General features: G+C 53.9%; 2 protein-coding genes across 2 annotated transcripts; one reads left to right on the top strand and one right to left on the bottom strand.

The window, feature by feature from the left end:
- Positions 1 to 984: 984 nt before the first annotated feature.
- On the bottom strand, positions 985 to 6,030 carry LOC119113354 (60S ribosomal protein L18). Its single transcript, XM_037237665.1, has 5 exons — positions 5,978 to 6,030; positions 5,778 to 5,864; positions 3,219 to 3,425; positions 2,663 to 2,785; positions 985 to 1,175 (listed from the first exon to the last, which is right to left on the bottom strand). Exons 1-5 carry the CDS (start codon positions 5,978 to 5,980, stop codon positions 1,029 to 1,031), a joined length of 567 nt encoding a protein of 188 aa, XP_037093560.1. The 5' UTR covers positions 5,981 to 6,030; the 3' UTR covers positions 985 to 1,028.
- A 428-nt stretch (positions 6,031 to 6,458) lies between these two features.
- Positions 6,459 to 19,933, top strand: LOC119113353 (ethanolamine-phosphate cytidylyltransferase). The gene is made up of 11 exons (XM_037237664.1): positions 6,459 to 6,518; positions 7,638 to 7,716; positions 8,068 to 8,205; positions 8,674 to 8,786; positions 9,172 to 9,238; positions 11,222 to 11,300; positions 13,661 to 13,807; positions 15,069 to 15,202; positions 16,253 to 16,431; positions 17,116 to 17,224; positions 19,506 to 19,933. The coding sequence occupies exons 2-11, from the start codon at positions 7,646 to 7,648 to the stop codon at positions 19,582 to 19,584; spliced, it is 1,116 nt and encodes a 371-aa protein (XP_037093559.1). The 5' UTR covers positions 6,459 to 6,518; positions 7,638 to 7,645; the 3' UTR covers positions 19,585 to 19,933.
- Positions 19,934 to 23,002: the final 3,069 nt, after the last annotated feature.

Here is a 23,002-nt window from a genome sequence, read left to right as displayed (position 1 = left end):
CAGGGGTATCCAGCGTTTAGATCGGTGGCAGCAGCCACCTCTTCGTGCATGGTGCATGATCCCATGGTACCCGCCGGTTTAGGCATCTAGCTTTAGGCATGCGCCGGTTGAGGTATTGCAATCGCGCTAGGCACTTGCACCCAACGCGGGTCCTTTATCGTTCGTCCTCAAACTATAAATGCTCATACCTGTACAAGTCGCAGTGTCTCTTGGTTTTCGCCACGTCCGCCGAGCAGCATCTCACGCCCATCCAGCTCACAAGAGCTTCCAAATGGCAAGCCAGCGTGCGTGTTTGCTATGGTGATCTCCACTCTTCCGGTTTCCCCACATCGGACGCCGCTTCTTCCAAACTCCCCAGTCTTAAAATATTGCGTGCCTTCCGCCATACACTAGGCGCAAGCAGTAAGGCCGAAGCCGCCCCCGTCTCCCCATAGATATGAACACAGAACCTTGTAAAGTCGGAATGCCCGCAAATGTAAAAATCATAACGTGCTAAAATTTAAACGAGAAACAAACAGATCACATGCTACCCAATGACGACCAAATGCACCTTAATACAGTATACTCTTATAGTTGTGCGAACGACGCATCTTGTAAGCACGCTGCAGACAGTCACGGGCATTGCGTGTAATTGCATGCAATTGTAACGAATTGTGTATGTTACGCCATATTTGCATGCCCCGCTCTTCAGCCTCCGTGCACTCTGTTGTAATTGCCGGTATGATACGGTACATGCAAAAACACCTACTCAATTTCTCTAAATACCTCCTCAATCTCCCTTCATTTTCCTTCTGTCTCGCGCATCTTTCCACCTCCTCCACCCTCTCTCCACAAAGCCGGCGTGCGTCTGTCGTTCTGTCTGCCTCGCACATCTTTCCACCTCCTCCGTCCTCTCTCCACAAAGCCGGCGTGCGTCTGTCATTACCTCTCCGCCTCGCACATCTTTCTTTCCACCTCCTCCGCGTTATCTCCACAAAAGCCGGCGCGCGTCGCTCGGATCCCATGTATTGAACGTCCACTGCGATCGCCTACTTCTTGTAGCCGCACGACGAGCGGCGACCACGCGCCCGCTCGAACTTGCGACCCTTGCTGCGCACGTAAGGCTTGGTGTGGCTGTGCGGCATGCCCGGGGCCAGGCCGAAGTGCCTGTTGGCCTCACGCGCCGTGCGGCGACCCTGCGGGGGAGAGAGGTTACAGACCGATCAGCCTCGGCGGTCAACAGTACCGCCACACGAGGCCCGGTGACCCCTGGCCCAGACCAGGGAGACAGTCACCGGGAACACAACGAACAAACTCACGTAGGCATATTGCCGGAGTTGGCGAGAGTACCGGTAGCGTAGCGCTTAACGTGTCTGCGCTTATCACCACGCGTCTGGGAAACCAGAGGTATGGGGTTCAATTCCCCGCGGTGCCGCCCTTCCTGCCAGGGGTGACACGTAGGCAACGCCATATAGCCTCAGCAGCTGAGTGCGTCGTAAAGCCCCAATGACAACGATGTTGGCAACCAATTGTATCCGTGCGTGGGTTTCTTCCGAAAAGGAACAGGGACATATGGCCGTGAATTAGGTCACAATTCACGCGTGGACCAATATTGTGCCAAGGTGGGTCTGTGACGAACCACACATGACGCTCGGAGACACAGCTGAAGGTCACGGCACCCCGTGAGATCAAGTAACACAATCGGAACAGAGACCTTGTTCAGATGCACCACCGCCTTTTAAGAACGATTGGGTGCACAATTATCCCTTCCAGGAGGAAACAACCCTAGCCAAACTTCTCTCAGAAGCAGAGATATTTCAACCAAAACATTACTTATCCTTTAAAGTTTGCTTAACGACGCTACGCACATCGTCGTCGACCCCACCAGAAAAAACACTCCCAAGAACAAAGGATGACACGCAACCTAACGATAACCATTTGTTCCAAAATATGCATCCTGTGGAACCAAAACAAACTGGCCAGTGTCCGCCCACAGTGGGAACGAGTTTTCTAATCTGGAGCGTAGCAGATGTTGGGAACAGCAGCAGTTACAGCAGCTGTTGGTTTGGAAATTCATAATTCCATGGGTGAGACCATGCGTGAATGAAGAAACTGAAGTTCTGATGTTTCAAGCAACAACACCAGAGGACTTGCCCCTCATGATAAAACTTAACTTGTAAGAACCTGCCCTTCTTTCTGTAACTAACAGTTACAGAAAGAGAGCATAGTAAACCAGAGCACCCCCCCCCCCCCTTTCAATTTACGGCCGTCCTCCGCAATACCCAACTCAGATGCATTACGGCAATTCGCGCTCGGACATGGCTAAACTACATGGCGGACAGTTGGGCTTCAGCTGCAAGGATCGCGCTGGATCGTGACATGTCTATCCTATATCAGCGGATACAGCTCCCCAGCTCCAGCGAACCCAACGCGGCATGGCGGAAGACAAACGATCCGCCGCGAGGCAGGCCACACCACCACCGCGCCATTGCCCCAGCCGGACCCTGCGCCGACCAAGGTGGCTGCGTGGCCGCGAGCTCACTAAGTGAGCCGGGCTCGTTCCAAACAAACACGATGACGTTCGCCAGCGCCAGCTCCCGCCGTGGGCGGCGACGCCAACGACGTCAGCGACTGGCCCGTCACCGCCGACCCGGCCGCCGCCGGGGCCCGCCGCCAGCCGTACCTGCATCAGCACCGTGTTCTTGCCGGTGGGCGCACGCAGCGCCAGCTGGTCGAACGTGATGATCTCGCCGCCGGCCTTCAGAATGCGCGCGCGCGCCTGCTCAGTCACGCGCAGTGCGCAGATCTGGTGGCAGCGAGCACAGGCCGGCCGTCAGCGATCGTACCACACCGGTCAACGGCATGACGCGGCAGCGAAACGCTACCCAAAAGGTCATAGGAGACAGCATTGCGACATAAAGATCACAGGCGACGGACATTTCAGCATATGGATCAAAGGAGACAGGTAACTCAACAAACAAGCCACGGGAGATGGAATCACAATGCTCAATGTCTGTGATACTGAAAACCAGAAAACGCGGTAAATATTGGCATGCCACATATCTCACTCGTTGCACAGCACCCTCGCTTTAACCTCAACATGTTCTAAAAGAAAGGAAAAACACCCATGGAGAGCCTGACCCACCTGTACAACGCACACTTGCCCCTGTCTTCACCTCAGGCAAGGGTCCCACCTACCCCTTTCCCACCCCATGCTGGCGCAGCGCCCTTCCACTCACAGTCATCTTGGGGATCTTGAAGATGCGCACGTCGTTGGTCACGGTGCCGACCACGACGACGATGCGGTCCTTGCGCTCCGGCTGGTTCATGAACCGGATGATGCGCGCCAGCGACATGGGCGGCCGGTGCAGCTTGCTCATGAACAGGCGGCGCAGGATGATCCGGTTGAACTTGGAGCCGGTGCGGCGCGCCAAGAACCGGTACAGCTGCCGGCGACAGGCTCAGTGACAGGCAGTGCCTTCATGGATGGGAAGGCAGGCAAGGGTCCAAGCATTTACCCCAAAACATTTTGCCAACATTAATCCCAAATCCAAACTTCTACCCCAGAACTTCACACATATTGTGCACACAAAAGGCAAATTCTGACAATGTATGCTGCAAAGAAAAAAATATGCAGCTGGCCATGACTGATTTTGCAAACAGAAGAGCGCTGTCAATGCAATTCCAGACATGAACCACAGAAAGGAGAAAAGCAGCAGCTCGGGAGTGGGGAATCATCATTCACTGCCAAATGCACTAACATGACACAGCAAGGAGGCAGTCACAGAAATGGGGACAACAAAACATTAGACACTGTAGCCTTGCTAGGTACACAAACCATCAGTAAATGATGTTTGAAAATTGCATAGCCAGCATCAAAGAACAACTGTGTCTTTCTTCAGTCCATGTCAAATGTCTAGAGAAAACAACAGCACCATTCCATGGGTGCCATGGCACAAACCCAGTCTGTGATGTCCCACAAGACACTGTTCACTGCAAGCTGGCTACTGCGGTATGGTGCATAATAATTTAAAGCTTTTAAGACACCAGACACTGTTTACAGACTGCAAATTGGCATATTACCATGAGCAAGTACTCATTCCTCTTAGACCTCTTTAAATTCTCTGTTCACTCTGCTCCAATTCCTATTTGTCCACCACCTCCCCCTCCAATCTCCAACACGGCTGCTCCACTGTGCACCATCTCCAAGTCTCAAAGAGCCCAAATTGATTTGATTGGCCATTGATTTTGAAATTGACCATTGATTGAGTGCTGTCAACTGGCTCTCAATCAGTGTTGCACATGGTACATTGATGCAATCTAACCGTGACACATTCGCTTTAAAAGTATACCCACAGCTATAAGTGAGCTTGTTTCATTAAATCTCATGCTTGTCTCCAAATGTAAAACAATCCCTCTCAATTTCTGGAAATGATAACCACACAGTCCTTTTCTTCCCCAATCTGGTCTAAATCCCAACCTCGCATTTGATAGATGTCATCTATGCTGAAACTACTCAAATGCATCACCTTACCTTAAATATATCATACATCATCTATCACACTTTTCTCACCAGTCATAATGAGATCCAAAACTCATCCCATAAAGGGGGTTTGCACACCAGCTCTTGAAGAAAATTTTCTTCAAGATAAGCAAAACAATTGTGACTTTTTTCACAATAGGCCAAAATTTATGCTGCAGCCTGAGGTATGCACTATGCCTTGCCTTCCATGCCTTTCCTCCAATGCTAAATCATCCCCAAGAGCTGAAAATTTGGGAAGCCCTGGATTTCCACATACCCAAGGGAGTGTTTCAGATGATGTTTGGCATCACTGAAACACCCTATGTACTACCCCCATTTTTACAGCTTTCAATCAAAATATACAATAAGTAACACCAAATAACAGATAATTAAACACTCATCTTTCATCCAATATCTCATTAATTTACATCACATTTATAAGTATATGTTAGAATGACATGTATCTTGATACCAATCTTGACTATGACACAATTTCAGAGTACAATCCAGAAATATTGAATCATGTGGTACACAGTACATTCCCTGTGTTTTATGCTTCTCTCTGACTTTCTGCCAATCAGGAGAGGGCTTATTGTTTTGAGTGCAGACAGGAGCTTGGCATGCCCATGTCTAGGCTCCAGCATCCTTATTATTGGTGGATGGCGGGTGGGTTGGCCCCCTACATTTTTATGGTTCTTGATGCTGCTTGATGCACAGTAATGTTGTGACCCGCACATTAATGGCGCCGGTGTCGCAGGTACTGTGTGTATGCGGCGCCCGGGAGCTCACCATTGTAATTATAAAAAATTGAAGGTACGATCATGAATCTACCTGTTTTGTGAATATTTACGATATGCCCTGCCTTAAACACGACAAATGGTTTACCTTGGTCCCATACATTTTGTAGAGTTCTTGGTAAGCAGAAATATTGTATTTACGCAACAGCAACGCAGAAACAGTGCTGGGGAGTCCAGGCGGTGTGGTGCGCGCGGCGCTCGGGAGCCCACCATCGAAGTTATTGAAATTTGAAGGTAGGAGCATGATTCTACCTGTTTTGTGATTATTTATGATATGTCCTGCCTTTAACACGACGAATGGTGTACAATGATTTTTTCTAATGTTAGGTAGGAAAGTACACCCTGATCCCACATGGAGGTTCATTTCCTGAACGTGACTCTTCACTTACCGCAATCCTAAAATGTAGTAAGACGGTCGTCAGCAAAATATTTTACAGCACGGGCCAAGAAAGCTCATACAAGCTCAATTTTATTCTCACCTTGACCAGCAAACGCAGGTAGACATCCTGAGACTTGGGCTCAGTGCGCCGACTCTTACGCTCGTGCTTATGACAAATATCGATGCCCTGGGGGAAAAAGTCAGTGTGAGAAAGTAGCACGAACACACTTCAAACTTATTTTTTTGCTGCACAAGGCCCGAATCCCAATGGTATGTAACAAAACGATACTGTTTACATACCATCTTTCGCCAATTTCGATGGGAGCGCAGGAAAGGAAGCGCCGCGCCACACCGCCAGATATATTAAATACGCTGATTTTGCCTTCTTATTCTCTATTCGCTTTCAAATTTAGGATACAAAATTCCAGTCAAGTTTCACAATGAAATAAAAAATTGCATCGACATATCATTCATTTTCATATGATATCCATATTCAGCAGGTCTCACTAAAGCAATGTGTGTTCTTGAATTTGAAGTTAAGAATTACCCTCAGCCGGCTCCACAGAAACTAAATAAATATAAAGAACCACACACATGAGTTTTAATGCTATAAAAGGAGCATTTAAGGGTTGTATATTTCAGAAACCTCTAACCACTTTTTTAAAATCTTGATAAATGGGGTTTACTATGATGGCGCGTGTAAGACAATTAAGTTGAAAAGCATACGGTATGTCTCTCTGCGATGAGTACACCAGATCAACTGATCATTTGAGCGACCGGTGCGGGTCAGCGGAGGGTTGCGCGCCACGCGTTCCTACGTATCTAGTCCGCACTGCTGTAGGTGGGTTTGCGCGCTGGGGCGGTAAGGTTTCCTGGTGGAAGTGCGCGTCCAGCTGGTCTTAGGCCTGGTTTGTGCGTGTGCGGTGCGTGTCATGCGATGTAGAAGTACCATTCTGATCGTTTTGTGACAGGCGTTGCCAAATTATTATAAGTTGTGGGTGTTGATTGTTAGCACTGCGAATGGCTCCTGACCCAAGGCTAAATGCTGTTGTATTCTTTAGATTGCACATTCTTGTGAGATTCATTGCTATTTAGTGGATAGATTGAAACCAGTTTAAATTGCAATTGTCACAGTATTCTAATGATGATTTTTTGCTGAGTTCTGCCCGTCCCCATCCCCCATAAAAATACTGACCACTGGAAGTACATTGGGTTTCAGTTAACTTTGTATGCACCAAAATGTTTTTCAAAAATTCAGAAATGTGAGGCCTGATTTGTTTTGGAGAAAAATCAATAAAGTGGTGATGAAGTTTTAGAGTGCCAGAATATGTAATCCAGCTGGGCAGACCAGTAGGCTTTTCCAGTTCTTTTGAGTATAGTTTTTAGAAAGCCAAGACCATTTCTTTCATTTTCCATTTCTTTCCAGTGGGTATAGACATGATAAACCTAATATCCTATTAGCCATCATATTAGTAACTGTGCATGGATGCATTGTGCACCTATGATGTCAGCTTATTATTGAGGGTGCAAGCAATAGATTGTTGCTCTCAACTTTGATTTATTCTCTGGCATTGTGATTGGGTATAATATACATCAAGATTTTAGGGGCAAACTATTTTTCATAGTTTCTAGCATGTATCTTTCTGAAACATATTTCTGAGATATGGTCTTACCCCTTCTTATAACATGCTATTGTCACTGACTTTCTTTGAGAGCCTTACTGGTGACTGAGCCTTAAAGCTGAATAGGCCCACTGTCTATTTGCTAGGAAAAAACTGTGGGCATTTTTTAAAAAAGCTTAGTTTCACCACTGCATGTCTGGCATGCAAAACAGCTGTTGGTGTAGAAGCCTTTGATGTTTCCAAGCATCCAGTGTTGCCTGGTTGCTGTTTGAAGAAACTAAATTTAAATGAGATGTGATCACAGTTCAGTTTTGTCTATTTTCTGTGATGATTTTCAGATTGCAGGATGAGTGAAATGGCCTCAGGAGACAAAATGGGAGGTGATAAAAAGCAAGTTCGTGTCTGGTGTGATGGCTGGTGAGTTTGGATTTGTGTAACATCTAAACAAGTTATGGATACATGATTAATGTTATGTGAAACATGCAATTGTTTTATTTTTATGAACACATCACCAGGATATATGAGCCTTTTATGACATGTCATCTAAAGCTATCTCTTCTCCTGTGTAGTAATTATAGATTTAATCATTCACTTGTTGCTGCTCAATTATGTATATTCGACTTTTTTAGGACACTCTGTTATGTCAAATGACTCCAAAACATGGCAGTTTTGGCATATTGCTGAGCAAAAATGGATAAGCTGTTAATGTTCCTACACCACAAGGAGCTCATAAGGATTCCTATCCACTAACCAGCACCACTGTTTCAGCTATGACATGGTACACTTTGGGCATGCCAATTCACTGCGTCAGGCCAAGGCCATGGGTAACTACCTGATGGTTGGAGTGCACAGTGATGCAGAAGTCACTGAGCACAAGGGGCCACCTGTCTTCACAGAACAGGAGAGGTCAGTCCATGCCATGTCAGGAAGATGCCATGTGAAGATGCTGGTTGCTGCAGTTTTCCAGTTTTCAGCCTCCGGAAAGCTGGTGTGTGCCCATAATGCTGCCCCTGTCCCTGTCACCCATGTTAGCTTGCCACTGTGGGAGATCAAGCCCACCTGGTGCATTGTCTCTGTGTGCCTTGATGGCCTTACAACTCAACCAGCTGATGGGGCTATGTGGCATCACCTTCCTCTGACCCTGACAGGAATGGCAGGCACCACAGTAAATCAAACCCTGTACCTGTCATGCCTGAGAAGCATATCTTAATCACAGCGCTACCAAAACCCCTCCAGCTGCCTCCATGTGTCCTTACACCAGATACCACAGTCTGCTGACTAGTGTCTCGGTGTCGACCTTTCACCCTCCCCCCGCAACGCCTGGCCAGCAGTGACCGACCCTACTGACCTGATGTTGTGATTCACGGCCATCAGGTACAAGATGGTGCGTGCCATCAAGTGGGTGGATGAGGTGGTGGAGGCGGCTCCGTACGTCACCACGCTGGAGACACTCGACAAGTACGAGTGCGACTTCTGCGTGCATGGAGGTAGGCAGGACTCATTGCCAGCTGTGAACTGGGCATGCAGGGGCACAGGGGTCTGTTGTGAGCTCTGTCTGCGTGGATGTACCTTGTCTGCTGGGAACTGTATGTGCGCTGTTGCGAACTACCAGTTGTTACTACTTACTGGTATGAAAAGGGTGCACAGCTTTCCCTGACATGCATTATGGGCCCTTCAGGTGTCCAAACTACCCTGTCAGATCCATTGTCAAGGCTGACACATGCATTGATGCACCTGCTTATTGTGCATATGGGCGACCATTTAATGATGGATGTGCAGTGGCGAGATTCCAAAGATGTTGCTCATAGGCCATAGGCCAAAAGAGCTGTGTTCGGCAATTTCAGCGCTATTGAGCCTGTGCCTCCTTCCCAGATGACATTACAATGACTGCTGAGGGCGTGGACACGTACCACATCGTCAAGGCCGCCAACCGATACAAGTGAGCTGAGCACCGAGACAGAAGGGACGTGACAGATCAGGCCCCGAATGCTGTAAAGTGCAAACCTGGCCACGTTGTGCCTTGCGTTGGTGTGTAAGTGTATTCTTGGCCTCCTTTTTCTCTCCAGCCGTCCTTGCAGGGCGAGTGTGTGTATGTGTGTATGTGTGCGTGCGTGCGTGCGTGCGTGCGTGCGTTGAGCCTGTGCACAGAACTTAGCATCTTGATTTGTGCATAGCTTTCAGCTTTAAGCTGGGAGAAGGATCTGGGAGCCTTGTTGCCAGGTGCCAGCCATGGGATGTTAAAATTGATCGGCATTTGGAGCGGCCTCATTCAAGCATCACACTAGAATGCAGATTGCCATCCGTTTTGACGCACTGACCCTCTTGTCCGGGCTCTGGGGTGCTGATGTAGCGTCAGACTCGGGGGTGCTGATTTGGAGCTGGGTTCTGGGGTGCTGATGTGGAGCCAGACTCTGGGGTGCTGATGTGGAGCCAGACTCTGGGGTGCTGATGTGGAGCCAGACTCTGGGGTGCTGACGTGGAGCTGGGCTCTGGGGCGCTGATGTGGAGCCAGGCTCTGGGGTGCTGATGTGGAGCCAGGCTCTGCGATACTGATGGGGAACCAGGCTCTGGGGTGCTGGTGTGGAGCCAAACTCGGGGTGCTCATGTGGAGCCAGACTCGGGGTGCTGATGTGGAGCTCCGCCCGTCACGTATCACCGCTGAAGTCAACAGCAACAGCAGTGACGTGTCTCCCAGCATGTAAAAACACAGATGTCATGCAGTCAGCTGCTGGCAGTCCAGTCCAGCAGCGAAGTCATGGCCTGGGTGTTCAAGCCGAGGGAACTGAGGGAAACGCGGAGGACAGGTATCACCGTGCGTAGAAATTTGGACGTTTTGTTCAGGGAACACAATGAAAGGCGAACCTGGGCCGAAGCTGGGTTCGAGCCTCCATCCCGTCACGTTTCTCGTCGGTGCCTAGCGGCGCGGTGGTGGGGTGTGCCGCTGGCCCGGCAGATACGGAGGCCGGCCACCGCGCGGCCCGGGCGGCCCAGACGCGCCGGCCGGGTCGGCTGGCGGCGGACTTTGTACGCGTGGTCCGTGGGGCCGTGGCATTGAGAGACAGGTCCTCGCTGCGGGGTGTGTGCCCTGCAGACGGCATCAGTTAGGGGGGTTGGGCGGCGGATACCGAGCGACTAAGCAAGTCGTGTGTGATCTGCCGCCCCTCTCCTTCCCTCCCGTGAGACGTCCCACAGAAAAAGTGTCTGCGAACCAGAGATATGTCTCACCCCGTATGGCGCCATCTTCTCTGCCCCACAGGGAGTGTCTGCGGATCAAAGGTGTGTCTGACCCCCGCGTGACGCCGTCTTTACCCCACAGGGAGTGTCTGCGGACCAGAGGTGTGTCTGACCCCCGCGTGACGCCGTCTTTACCCCACAGGGAGTGTCTGCGGACCAAAGGTGTGTCTAACCCCCGCGTGACGCCGTCTTTACCCCACAGAAAAAGCGTCTGCGAACCAGAGATATGTCTGACCCCCGCGTGACGCCGTCCTTACCCCACAGGGAGTGTCTGCGGACCAAAGGTGTGTCTGACCCCCGCGTGACTCCGTCTTTACCCCACAGAAAAAGCGTCTGCGAACCAGAGATATGTCTGACCCCCGCGTGACGCCGTCCTTACCCCACAGGGAGTGTCTGCGGACCAAAGGTGTGTCTGACCCCCGCGTGACTCCGTCTTTACCCCACAGAAAAAGCGTCTGCGAACCAGAGATATGTCTGACCCCCGCGTGACGCCGTCCTTACCCCACAGGGAGTGTCTGCGAACCAAAGGTGTGTCTGACCCCCGCGTGACGCCGTCTTTACCCCACAGGGAGTGTCTGCGGACCAGAGGTGTGTCTGACCCCCGCGTGACGCCGTCTTTACCCCACAGGGAGTGTCTGCGGACCAAAGGTGTGTCTGACCCCCGCGTGACGCCGTCTTTACCCCACAGGGAGTGTCTGCGGACCAGAGGCGTGTCTACCACGGATCTGGTGGGACGCATGCTGCTCATGACTCGCAGCCACTTCAAGGTCAGTTCGGAGTCGCGCTGGTCGACCAGAGCGTTTGCATAGGCCTGTGGCCATCTCCGGTATAGAGAGGCAAAATACCATCGGAGAATTGGAGATTGGCTGTTCTGCACTAGTGATCGATGAGCCGACGAAGTGTTAAGCCCATTTATTTTTTTGCCGTATTCGGATGACACATATGAACTCGATGAGCGCTGTTGTCATTGTCACTGCGCAGCCCCGTCCGTCCGCCCTGCGACATTGACAACACTGACAACATGTGACAACTTCCAGTACCGGTGACAAGGTGTCCACTGATTCCACACAGCGGCATCACTGTACGCTAATGGATACTGAATCTTGAGTGACCTCACGCCGTTGCACTTCGGTGTCGAGACAGCGTGTTGAGTGGGCCATTTGGGCGTGATCAGATGAGATACGGTCGAGGACGGTGCTGGCGGACAGGCCCGTGCTCAAAGTCCGGGGCGGCGCGCCGCGCTGCATCGCACCCACTTGGACGGACGGACTTTGGTCGAGGTGTGGTGATCAGAACGTACGCTATTGCACGTGCTGTACGTCGTTGCTGTTGTGGCTAGAAAGCAGGCTCGTGAGCGGCGCTGTGTGCTGGGGCTACAGGCTCCGAAACTGCGGGTATGTGCTGGTGCTTGGAGCATTCAGCCTGCGTGACCACCCCGCGCGTCAGCTGTCCTAGTCCGGCACACTGACCTCTGCGGTCTCAGTCCGGCATACCGACCTCTTCGGTCCCAGTCCGGCATACCGACCTCTTCGGTCCCAGTCCGCCATACCGACCTCTTCGGTCCCAGTCCGGCATACCGACCTCTGCGGTCCCAGTCCGGCATACCGACCTCTGCGGTCCCAGTCCGCCATACCGACCTCTTCGGTCCCAGTCCAGCATACCGACGTCTGCGGTCCCAGTCCAGCATACCGACGTCTGCGGTCCCAGTCCAGCATACCGACGTCTGCGGTCCCAGTCCAGCATACCGACGTCTGCGGGTCCCAGTCCCGCATACCGACGTCTGCTGTCCCAGTCCGGCATACCGACGTCTGCGGTCCCAGTCCAGCATACCGACGTCTGCGGTCCCAGTCCAGCATACCGACGTCTGCGGTCCAGTCCAGCATACCGACGTCTGCGGTCCCAGTCCAGCATACCGACCTCCACGGTCCCAGTCCAGCATACCGACGTCTGCGGTCCCAGTCCAGCATACCGACGTCTGCGGTCCCAGTCCAGCATACCGACGTCTGCAGTCCCAGTCCGGCACACCGACGTCTGCGGTCCCAGTCCGGCACACCGACGTCTGCGGTCCCAGTCCAGCATACCGACGTCTGCGGTCCCAGTCCGGCATACCGACCTCCGCGGTCCCAGTCCGGCATACCGACGTCTGTGGTCCCAGTCCGGCATACCGACCTCGGCGGTCAGCGCTGGCTCCGTCAGAGATGACTGGGGCTATCGCCGGCGCATCCATCCGGACATGCCTGACGAACGGCTCCTTGCACCTCATGTGTAGGCGAAGCGGATTGTCTGCGCGAGAGCTGCGCTAGCCCATGGGAGGCAGCTTGGGGCCTCCATCCTCATCTGTCTCGAATGATATCGAACCCGTAAATAGCCAGAACAAATGGCTAGGGCAATGAGAGCCCTCGACAAACATTTGTCGATTGCTTAGCCCCGAGTGAGGGGGGACTCTGGGCACGATGCCTGTTCTTGCTATCAGACCTGTAAGAACGGGTAACCTGTGGACTTGACCTGACGTGACCCCTGCCCCCAAATGGGTAAGGACGAGTACTCGGTGGACCAGACTTGACCTGACCCCTGCCCCCAGACCGAGACCGGTAGGGACGAGTACTCGGTGGACCAGACCTGACCTGACCTCTGCCCCCAGACCGGTAAGGACGAGTACCCTGTGGACCAGACCTGACCTGACCCCTGCCCCCAGACCGGTAAGGACGAGTACCCTGTGGACCAGACCTGACCTGACCCTTGCCCCCAGACCGGTAAGGACGAGTACTCGGTGGACCTGACCTGACCTGACCCCTGCCCCCAGACCGGTAAGGACGAGTATTGGGTGGACCTGAACTGACCCGACCCTTTCCCCCAGACCGGTAAGGACGAGTACCCTGTGGACCTGACCTGACCTGACCCCTGCCCCCAGACCGGTAAGGACGAGTGTTGGGTGGACCTGAACTGACCCGACCCTTTCCCCCAGACCGGTAAGGACGAGTACTCGGTGGACCTGACCTGACCTGACCCCTGCCCCCAGACCGGTAAGGACGAGTATTGGGTGGACCAGACCTGACCTGACCCCTGCCCCCAGACCGGTAAGGACGAGTACCCGGTGGACCTGACCTGACCTGACCCCTGCCCCCAGACGGGTAAGGACGAGTACTCGGTGGACCTGCCGCCGGAAGCGTCGCTGGAGCAGGGCGCCACGGCCCACAGTCCCTGGACGGGCGTGACTCAGTTCTTGCCCACCACCCAGCAGCTGATTCAGTTTTCCTCCGGCAAGGTGCCCAAGGTAGGTGTCCGCTCCGACGAGGCGCGGGATACAGACCCGCTGGTGAGACGCCGTGGGGGCTGGTCAGAGGTCGGCGCTGACTGTGGCGTCTGATAGCACGTGTGCGGCGTCTCACTGGTTGCTCGTCCTGCGCTCAGACACACCGGGCAGACTTTGATGTTTTGGCCTTGGTTTGTCATGCAGGGATTTGGATGTCATGCAGGGCTTCCCAAATTACGATACACGTGCTTTGGAAATCACCCGTGCATTGACCGCTCAAGCGTTGTCGTTAACGTTCACCGATAGCGCCTGGCGAACGCGACAGCCGGTACCTGTGAGTCCCAGGGGTCGAGACACCTCAGTCGGGATGAGGGTCATTGGGACCGCTTCCGACCACAAACACGGGTACTTACACGTGCTACGGTGCTGTGGTGTGTACTTTTGAACTGTACCCCAGTACGGGTACTGTGAAAGCGGGTAGCAGGCGACCAGTTGTACGGCACGGGTCACCCCTCTGATGTGTGGTCGTGACCCCTGCCCCCCCCCCTCTGACGTGTGGCCGTGACCTCTGTCCACGACTTTGACGTGTGAGTCGACCTGTGGCCGTGACCTCTAGCCACAACTCTGACCTGTGGCGCCGTGACCTGTGGCTACGCCTCTGACGTATGGCCGTGACCTGTGGCTACGCCTCTGACGTATGGCCGCGACCTCTGTCCTCGATTCTGACGTGTGGCGCCGTGGCCCGTGGCCACGCCTCTGACATGTGGCCGTGACCTTTATCCACGCCTCTGACGTGTGGTCATGACCTCTGTCCACCCCTCTGACGTGTGGCCGTGACCCCTGGCCACCCCTCTGACCTGACGTGTGGTCGTGACCCCTGGCCACCCTCTGACGTGTGGCCGTGACCCCTGGCCACCCCTCTGACGTGACGTGTGGTCGTGACCCCTGGCCACCCCTCTGACGTGTGGTCGTGACCTCTGTCCACCCCTCTGACGTGTGGTCGTGACCCCTGGCCACCCCTCTGACGTGTGGTCATGACCTCTGTCCACCCCTCTGACGTGTGGCCGTGACCCCTGGCCACCCCTCTGACGTGACGTGTGGTCGTGACCCCTGGCCACCCCTCTGACGTGTGGTCGTGACCCCTGGTCACCCCCTCTGACGTGTGGTCGTGACCCCTGGCCACCCCTCTGACGTGTTATCGTGACCTCTGGCCACGCCGCTGACGTGTGGCCGTGGTCTCTGGCTACTCCTCTGACGTGCAGCCGTGACCTCTGGCCGACAGCCGGGCGACCGGGTGGTGTACGTGGCCGGGGCGTTCGACCTGTTCCACGTGGGTCACCTGGATTTCCTGGAGAAGGCTGCGGCGCAGGGCGACTTCCTCATCGTCGGACTTCACACGGACCCAATAGTCAACCGGTCGGTGGCCGCCCTGACAGCATATTATGCTTCAGGTTCTTGATATCTGAGTGGAGAATTTCAAAGCGCGGGGCTTTGGTGACGCCATATGTGACGTTGTTATTCCCACGATTATGTCTTTTGAGCGTATTTTTATGTTTCGTGATGTATCATTTGTCGTATTACGCAGGAAACGTGCTGTACCAGCAAGTTAATTTGGGGGCGAATAGGTTGTTCGCGTTCTCTTCAAGGCAGTCAGGTTATGTTTCGTTCAGTTTATTGACAACCAATAACAGCTGTATATGTACCGTAGCCCTATACAAGAGGTGACTTGGGATAGATATTAGACAACGTGTCTACAATGAGCTTATTTGCAAGTGCTATAACATAAAGCTGATTCTGGACCTCACTGGAGTGTTACATGCTGGAGCGTTACATACGCATCACGTGGCCATGCAAGTAACGCAGTTTGTGTCTCGGAATCAACCGCTCTGCGTATGCCTTCCAAGCCGTAGCCCCAGAGGTGTCCTATCATACAGCTGACATGCCGGTGACTGGTCCGCGGGTCGTGGATGATGGCGGGTCGTGTGTTGCCCTCACCCCCCTGGCTGCCCCACTGCGGCGGCCGTTCCGCCTCTGGTCCTCACTGCGGCGGCCGCTCCGCCTCTGGTCCTCACTGCGGCGGCCGCTCCGCCTCTGGTCCTCACTGCGGCGGTCGCTCTGCCTCTGGTCCTCACTGCGGCGGCCGCTCTGCCTCTGGCCCTCACTGCGGCGGCCGCTCCACCTCTGGTCCTCACTGCGGCGGCCGCTCCGCCTCTGGTCCTCACTGCGGCGGCCGCTCCGCCTCTGGTCCCCACTGCGGCGGCCGTGCCGCCCCTGGTGGTCAAACTGAGTTGCAGTTCTATTTCGCTCGCTAGCAATTGCGATCATCATGGAACTGTTTCCCGATGCATGCAGCTGCCGAAATCATGAGCATCGTCACTCGTGCTGGCAATCGGAGCCGGCAAAAGTTTCCCGCGCCGAGAATCGAACCCACCGCAGCGTCTAACCGCCGCCCTCCGCCGCCGCCAGCTACAAGGGCTACAACTACCCGATCATGAACCTTCACGAGCGCACGCTGAGCGTACTGGCGTGTCGGTACGTGGACGAGGTGGTGATCGGCGCGCCATACCCGGTCACGCCCGACCTCATGGACCACTTCCGCGTGGACGTGGTGTGTCACGGCACCACGCCCATCTCCGACGACGTCGGTGAGTGCTCCGGTCCGGGCGGAGCGGCGACGGCCAGCTGGGGAAGGAGGGGTGGCGAACGGCTGGGGGGGGGGGGGGGGCAGGTCGGTTTGGCGCCCTCAGTGTGAGCTGTACCTGATGTCGGGGGTAACGAACGGCTGGAAGGGGGGGGGGGGGGGGGCAGATCGATTTGGTACCCTCAGGTTAAGCTGCACTTGGTGCAGCTGACGTTGTGATGATTCAAGGACTGGTGCTATGCCATAGATAATTGTTAATGTGTGAAACTATTCTGCATGCCTGCGTTAGGTATGAGGCGGCTTAGGTTGCCAACAACTTGCATTTGAAATGGCCTGTTTATCTAGCTGGGGACGCTGCACCCAGCGAGATTGAGGGGCTTTGTAGGCATTGCTGATTAATGTGTCCAGCACTGTTTAGTAGATGCTTAGATATGACAGCAATATGTAAGGATCGCTAATTTCCGCACATCGCATGACTGTTCAGCACAGTCCAGATGCAAAAAAGATAGAAACTTGTTCTGCACCTCGAATTTTCTGTGGAGGTGCCTCTGCACTCTGTAAATCACCATCGCCGCAGTTCTGGACACCAGTCACCAGGTGCCGTGACGCAGCCAGTAACAGCTGACCTGACCTGCCCCAACCTGACTTGGCCTTACCTGACCTGACCTGCCCTGCCCTGACCCGACAGATGGCTCTGACCCGTATGCTGAGCCGAAGCGCCGCTCCAAATTCAAGCAGATCGAGTCGGGCAACGACATGACGACGCAGAAGATCGTAGAGCGCATCATCGAGCACAGGTACGGGCTGAGTCTGACCACTCTGCGCCACAGGTACGGGCTGTGTCTGGCCTCTCTGTATCACAGGTATGGGCTGAGTCTGACCACTCTGGTCCACAGGTACGGGCTGAGTCTGACCACTCTGGTCCACAGGTACGGGCTGTGTCTGGCCTCTCTGTATCACAGGTATGGGCTGAGTCTGACCACTCTGGTCCACAGGTACGGGCTGAGTCTGACCACTCTGGTCCACGGGTACGGGTTGAGTCTGACCACTCTGGTCCACAGGTACGGGCTGTGTCTGACCACTCTGTGCCACAGGTACGGGCTGTGTCTGACCACTGTATTACAGGTATGGGCTGAGTCTGACCACTCTGGTCCACAGGTGCGGGCTGAGTCTGATCACTCTGCGCCACAGGTACGGGCTGTGTCTGACCACTGTGCCACAGGTACGGGCTGTGTCTGACCACTGTATCACAGGTACGGGCTGAGTCTGACCACTCTGGTCCACAGGTACGGGCTGAGTCTGATCACTCTGCGCCACAGGTACGGGCTGAGTCTGCACACTCTGCGCCACAGGTACGGGCTGAGTCCGACCATCCTGCGCACACAACATTGGGGCGAGCCGTGCTGCTGGCGTGCGCGGCAAACTGTGGTAGCGTGCTCATGTGGCGCACCATGTTGGGGCCATGATGCGTGGATGGTGCTGACGACATGGCACCGTGATGTGTTTGTGTTGTGATGTGTTGCATTGTGTGTTGTTGCGATGCGGCACATGTTATCATGTTCCCAATGTCAGCGTTGGAATGTGATTCTTCGTGCTGTCGTGATTCTCGCTATGTTTGGGCCATGACGGGGTGCGTTTTGCTCTTGCATTTTGGTGGTGCACGGACATGTAGTGCTGTGCTGATGTGCTGCGGTAAGATCATGACAGTCGTGCGCCGGTCCTGAAACTGACCGTGTCTGGTGTTGGATGCCCCCGTCGTCACTGTTTGTTGATCGTGTCCTCGGGCCGCCGGGTCCTGTCGTCTCTGGGGCCTCCCACCACACCGTCCCTGGCGTCGGCGGCCTGTACTCGCTACAGCGGCCCGCAGGCGACACCGTGCCGCCGCCGTCACCGAGTGAGGGCTCAGACTGACAGCCCGTATTAGCCCCCCCTCCCCCCCACCACCACCCACCACCCACCCAACTCTGCTTGGGAAGTGTGGGGTGTGTTGGCTGCTCATCAGTGGGAAGGCCAGACATTTTACTGAATGTCCATAGAGTTTGGGTGTAATTTTTTTCGTTCTTTTTTAAAATTAATTTAGATGGGTATGTAACCAATTAGAATTCGTATGTTGTAATTCGTATGCGTGTAATGTAATGTAATTCGTATTCGTGTAATCGTTGGCGTGATGAGAGGTGAATACTAGCTGGAAGGAACGTCGTGAGCTGTCAGTATCTTATTCATAATTCAAAGTTTTTTCCTTCTGAAACTAAGCCTTTCGTCAGCTAATTTTTACCTCAAGCATCGCACATTCACTGACTTTTGAAATATTGGAACCGTGCACGAAGGCAGATGATGTAAAACACTGTCATCTCCGCCGAAAGAACTCCGATCTGTCAAAAGCAGACAACACTTAACCAGATGACACTCACGTTCGCAGCTCATCCCGAAGCGGCTCTTATGTTTGCGTCAATTCGATTCCCGGGGCGACGTTCAAAAGATGTCTTTTGGTTACGAGGACGAGGGCGAGTTACGGTTACGAGGACGAGCGTATTTGAGACGTGTGTTTCTTTTGACGCTTGTGGGATCCTGCCGTCATATTCGGTTTTGTGATATCCTTGACTGTTCTTGCACTTCTGGAAGATTTGCGATGAATGGAACGTATCACACGTCCTCCTCCATAGGGTAAACTGGAGGTTTCATGTCTTTTTGTAGGAGTATAGACACGGAAATACGCCGAATAACACGTATCATATATATATATATATATATATATATATATATATATATATATATATATATATATATATATATATTCTACCCCAACGGATTTTTGTTATCCGTTTCATACGGGTTTTATGGGCGGAATGGCAAAGTTAGTCTCCTGGAAAATCTTGATTTAATAGTTGGTTTTTTATGTGTTGAGGCATTGGAAGTGTTACCCCTTGATTTGCCAATATCAGACATTAGCCGTGCTTGTTAAACGTATTGAAGTTCTGGGAAGCAACTCGCGGGGAATAAGTTACCTCATTTTTGCCACAGAAACGTGCGTAGCCTCCCAAACTGAAGTCGCTGGGCTCATCGCCACTTCGATTGCAGGATGGAGTTCATGGTGCGCAACATGAAGAAGGAGAAGAAGGAGATGGCCGCCTATGAGGGCCTACTCACGCGCCCATAAGGAGGCACAGTAGACACCATTTACAAGCCCTCACGTACCCACGAGCAGCCCCGGTAGACGCCACATCAGAGACGTCAGCTACCCACGGCGGGCCGCCGCAGACACCTCGCCTTTTTCTCGTGCTGACGACAAGCCGCCGCAGATGTCACGCCTGAGACCTCGGGTCGAGACTGGAGTCACGTGTGAGGTCTTTGGCGATGACCCGCGTCAACATTGGAGAGTGTGCACCGGGGCCCGCGTGCCCACCACCTTCACCAGTCCGGCCTAGCAAACTCCGAGTGTGAGGCGGACGGCGTCGGAGTGACGCGTGGTGTTGGTGCGGAGATAGCCCGGCCGGCACCATGGATCGCGTGAGGAGCCGAGCGCCCGGTGGGGGGGGGGGGGCGGGGGGGGGGGGACCAGCGTGGGACAGGAACTGTTTGAAGCCAGGATGCTGTGTGCTGGTTCTTCAGCGGGCGCTGCAGTCTGTTTGGGGCCAGCACTGGCGTAGTCGGGGGTTGAAAACAGCGCTAGTCAGCTGTCGGCCCTCGCCCGGAAATTAGGGGCGGCGGTGGAATCGAGGAGCAATAATGGCCAGTATGGTTGGAGTTGTCGATATGCTCTTACATTCTGAGACGAAACTCCAGCCGCGGTTTGGGGAGGGCGGCCGTGTGGGCGCTATGCGTTGGTTCTATTCAGTTCTGCGTGGTGTGCTCGTAATTGCTTCCGCCTCCAAGCTTGGCGGACATCACGCGGGTCGAAGTAAGCATGCATATAGTTGAGTGTACTGCAGCATCGGCACACAGTATCCCATTTTAATCTGGCGAACTCAAGGAATTCGTCCTCGCGCACTCCTAGTCACGTGATGCATTTTCGTCGGGCATGTCTCGGCTCACCCCCGCTCTGACGAACTTCGTGAGCGTGCCACCAGTGCATGCACCACACAGATGTATGCGCCGCCGGCTGTTGAGCGCTGGGGGAACACCGGACAGCGCATGGAGAAATGGGCGATGGGTGCACCACCCAGCGGTGTTGCATGCACTCGCGTTCCGTGCGTAGTGCATGCAACATATGTATAGGTGGTGTAGCGTGCGCTCGGGTTTGTCGGTCACTCAGTCCCTCGACACGCACGCCAGTTCGCTGCGGTGTGTATTGTATCGTCCACGAACTGACCTTTCAGTTGTCCGTCACAAACTTATGTGCTGTTAAGGAGCTGGTGGGAGTGGGAGCTGGGCGCGTCCCACGGCGATCCTGATCTCGTTTGCTTCCTGTGCGGTAGCGGATGGCTGGCCTTCGCGGCCGTCTTCATTGGTTGCCACTTGACGCCCTGTGGCAGCGGCCATGCTTGAACAGGCGTCTCTTGCCACCGGTCGTCTCCGGGTTATCACCGGCAACGGCCAGCTATCGTTGGTGTGCCGGAGTTCCACAGCATCGAGCACGTGGTTTATTTTATCATCACCGTTGATGAACTCTCGTTGCGGTGTCGCTACGTGTACCGCCTTACTTTTAATGGTGGTGAGGTTTGCAGCGCCCTACATCGACTTCCGTAATCATGAATGGCTCCTGGTTGGTCAGGAGGTCTTCGTTAAGTTCAGTGATTCGTCGCTTCCCCACCGCTTATTCCCGATTGGCCAGTAGGGGTTGCTTCGCGATTCACGCACGTTTATCTTGTGATTATCCGATGTGAATAATACACGAATCATTATCTGATGTGGCGGCTTGTGGAACGGGAGACGCCCAGTCTTAAGTGTTGAGTGAGACTGAAGCATCGCAATACCAGACTCGGGTCATCACCCAACGAACGTGCGAGGATGGTCTGATCTGGCAAAGCACCTGAGACACCAAAAACAACGCCTGAGGACACCGAATTCGGGCTGGATTAATTCACAGACCAGGGACATCACCAGGGACATCACCAGGCACCAGGGACATCACCAGGGACATCACCAGGCACCAGGGACATCACCAGGGACATCACCAGGGACATCACCAGGCACCAGGGACATCACCAGGCGCCTGCGGCGGGTCAGGCGAAGGTCAAAGGGCAACCCTCACCTGTACAGCACCGCTGCGACCTGTGACGCGTTGCAAGCATTCGGGACGTGCCTGCCCGCACGTCTGCGGTGACCATCTATCCGCAGCCACCTGTCGTGTTCTTACATTACGCCCGTGTAGAATGTATCGCGGGAAGCCACATTACTCGTACATTTTGAGGAAGCTCCACAGCGGCTGATTCCTGGCAGTCCATAATTCACTCTGCCTGCACATCTGACGGTGGTTTGTGGGCTAGGGGACGCTTCGGGCGCCGCCTGCACATCTGACGATGGTTTTTGGGCTTGGGGACGCTTCGGGTCCCACCTGCACATCTGCGCCCGCAGGTGTGCCAACGTTCGTGGCATCTGGCGCTGCGCATTTGCACCATGACAGCGACGATGTATAAACAGCTGTGTTACGCCTGCATTCCCTCACGGCCATACCGTGAATAAAGGCAGCATTCGCAGCATTTCGATGGTTCTAGTGCAAATATGTCCGTGTAAATTTATTTTGGGCACTCCAGGAATATATCCAAGCAGAGAAGAACCCAATATAGAACCGTTGGTCCCATGGAGGAACAATGAAATATATTTACCAAACGTATGGTATCGGGAAAGTTCGGAACGCGCAGACCAAAAAAGCGGGGCGACATTGAAACACACATTGAGAACCGGCATCAATGCCGGTGCCAACTTAGCCATGCTAGCTCTTGAACAACACGTACCCTTCTTGATGCCCGATGCCTACTGACTGAGAAAGGCCGTGCCATTGAAATGTACATTTGCACGATGTTTTTGGATAAGCGAGAAAGCACACGAAGAACATGGCAAGGACGGCACGTAACGGTCTCCAGCAGTGAAAGCTGTGACGCCTGCTTGTTTCACCCAGCCTGCACACGCTGCTGAACCTTACCTCCATGGCGCTATCAACACTCGCCCTGACAGAGGGGAAGGGGGGGGGGGGGGGGCGATGCAATGTACATGACGACTTAGCGAGGCCAACCGTCCAGTGAACACTGTGATACCGCGTCAGCTGCTGGGACTAGTCGGGCCCTGTCCACCTCGTGGAGCGCGGCAGATTCGGTTCCACGTCCGACGCCTGAAAATCCAGCTTTCATGGACTAGACTCTATTTTGGCTCATAGGACAGGTCAGCACGCTGTGCATCTTCTCGTCGCCGCGTCCATTCACCAGCTGTTTTATTAACCAAAATATGATCACAGGATGGCGGCGTTTTATTCCGGACATAGTTTGGCCTACGTCGCTCCGGAGTCCCGGAAAGGAGCACGGAATGGCTCGTCCACCCGCATTCCGCCTGATCTCCCACCGTCGCGGCAGATAATCACTCACACGCAGCCGACTGAAGCTCTCCACAGTTTCAGCCGAGAGCATCGTATGAGAACACGA

Source organism: Pollicipes pollicipes, unplaced genomic scaffold (genome assembly GCF_011947565.3).
Source record: "Pollicipes pollicipes isolate AB1234 unplaced genomic scaffold, Ppol_2.1 Scaffold_7262;HRSCAF=8765_pilon_pilon_pilon, whole genome shotgun sequence".
Taxonomy (NCBI): Eukaryota; Metazoa; Arthropoda; class Thecostraca; order Pollicipedomorpha; family Pollicipedidae; genus Pollicipes; species Pollicipes pollicipes.
The sequence above is the reverse complement of the archived record's forward strand: the minus strand, read 5'-3'. Positions and strand labels throughout refer to the sequence as shown.

What these genes read in the sequence shown, in the direction of transcription:
- LOC119113354 (XM_037237665.1), bottom strand. An exon ending in ACCTGCGTTTGCTGGTCAAG is followed by an intron (nt 3,426 to 5,777) that starts GTGAGAATAAAA and finishes TGTCGCCGGCAG; the next exon opens with CTGTACCGGTTCTTGGCGCG. An exon ending in TCAAGATCCCCAAGATGACT is followed by an intron (nt 2,786 to 3,218) that starts GTGAGTGGAAGG and finishes CGCTGCCACCAG; the next exon opens with ATCTGCGCACTGCGCGTGAC.
- LOC119113353 (XM_037237664.1), top strand. Translation starts at nt 7,646, where the DNA reads ATGAGTGAAATGGCCTCAGGAGACAAAATGGGAGGTGATAAAAAGCAA. An exon ending in CGTGTCTGGTGTGATGGCTG is followed by an intron (nt 7,717 to 8,067) that starts GTGAGTTTGGAT and finishes CCACTGTTTCAG; the next exon opens with CTATGACATGGTACACTTTG. An exon ending in GTCTTCACAGAACAGGAGAG is followed by an intron (nt 8,206 to 8,673) that starts GTCAGTCCATGC and finishes CACGGCCATCAG; the next exon opens with GTACAAGATGGTGCGTGCCA.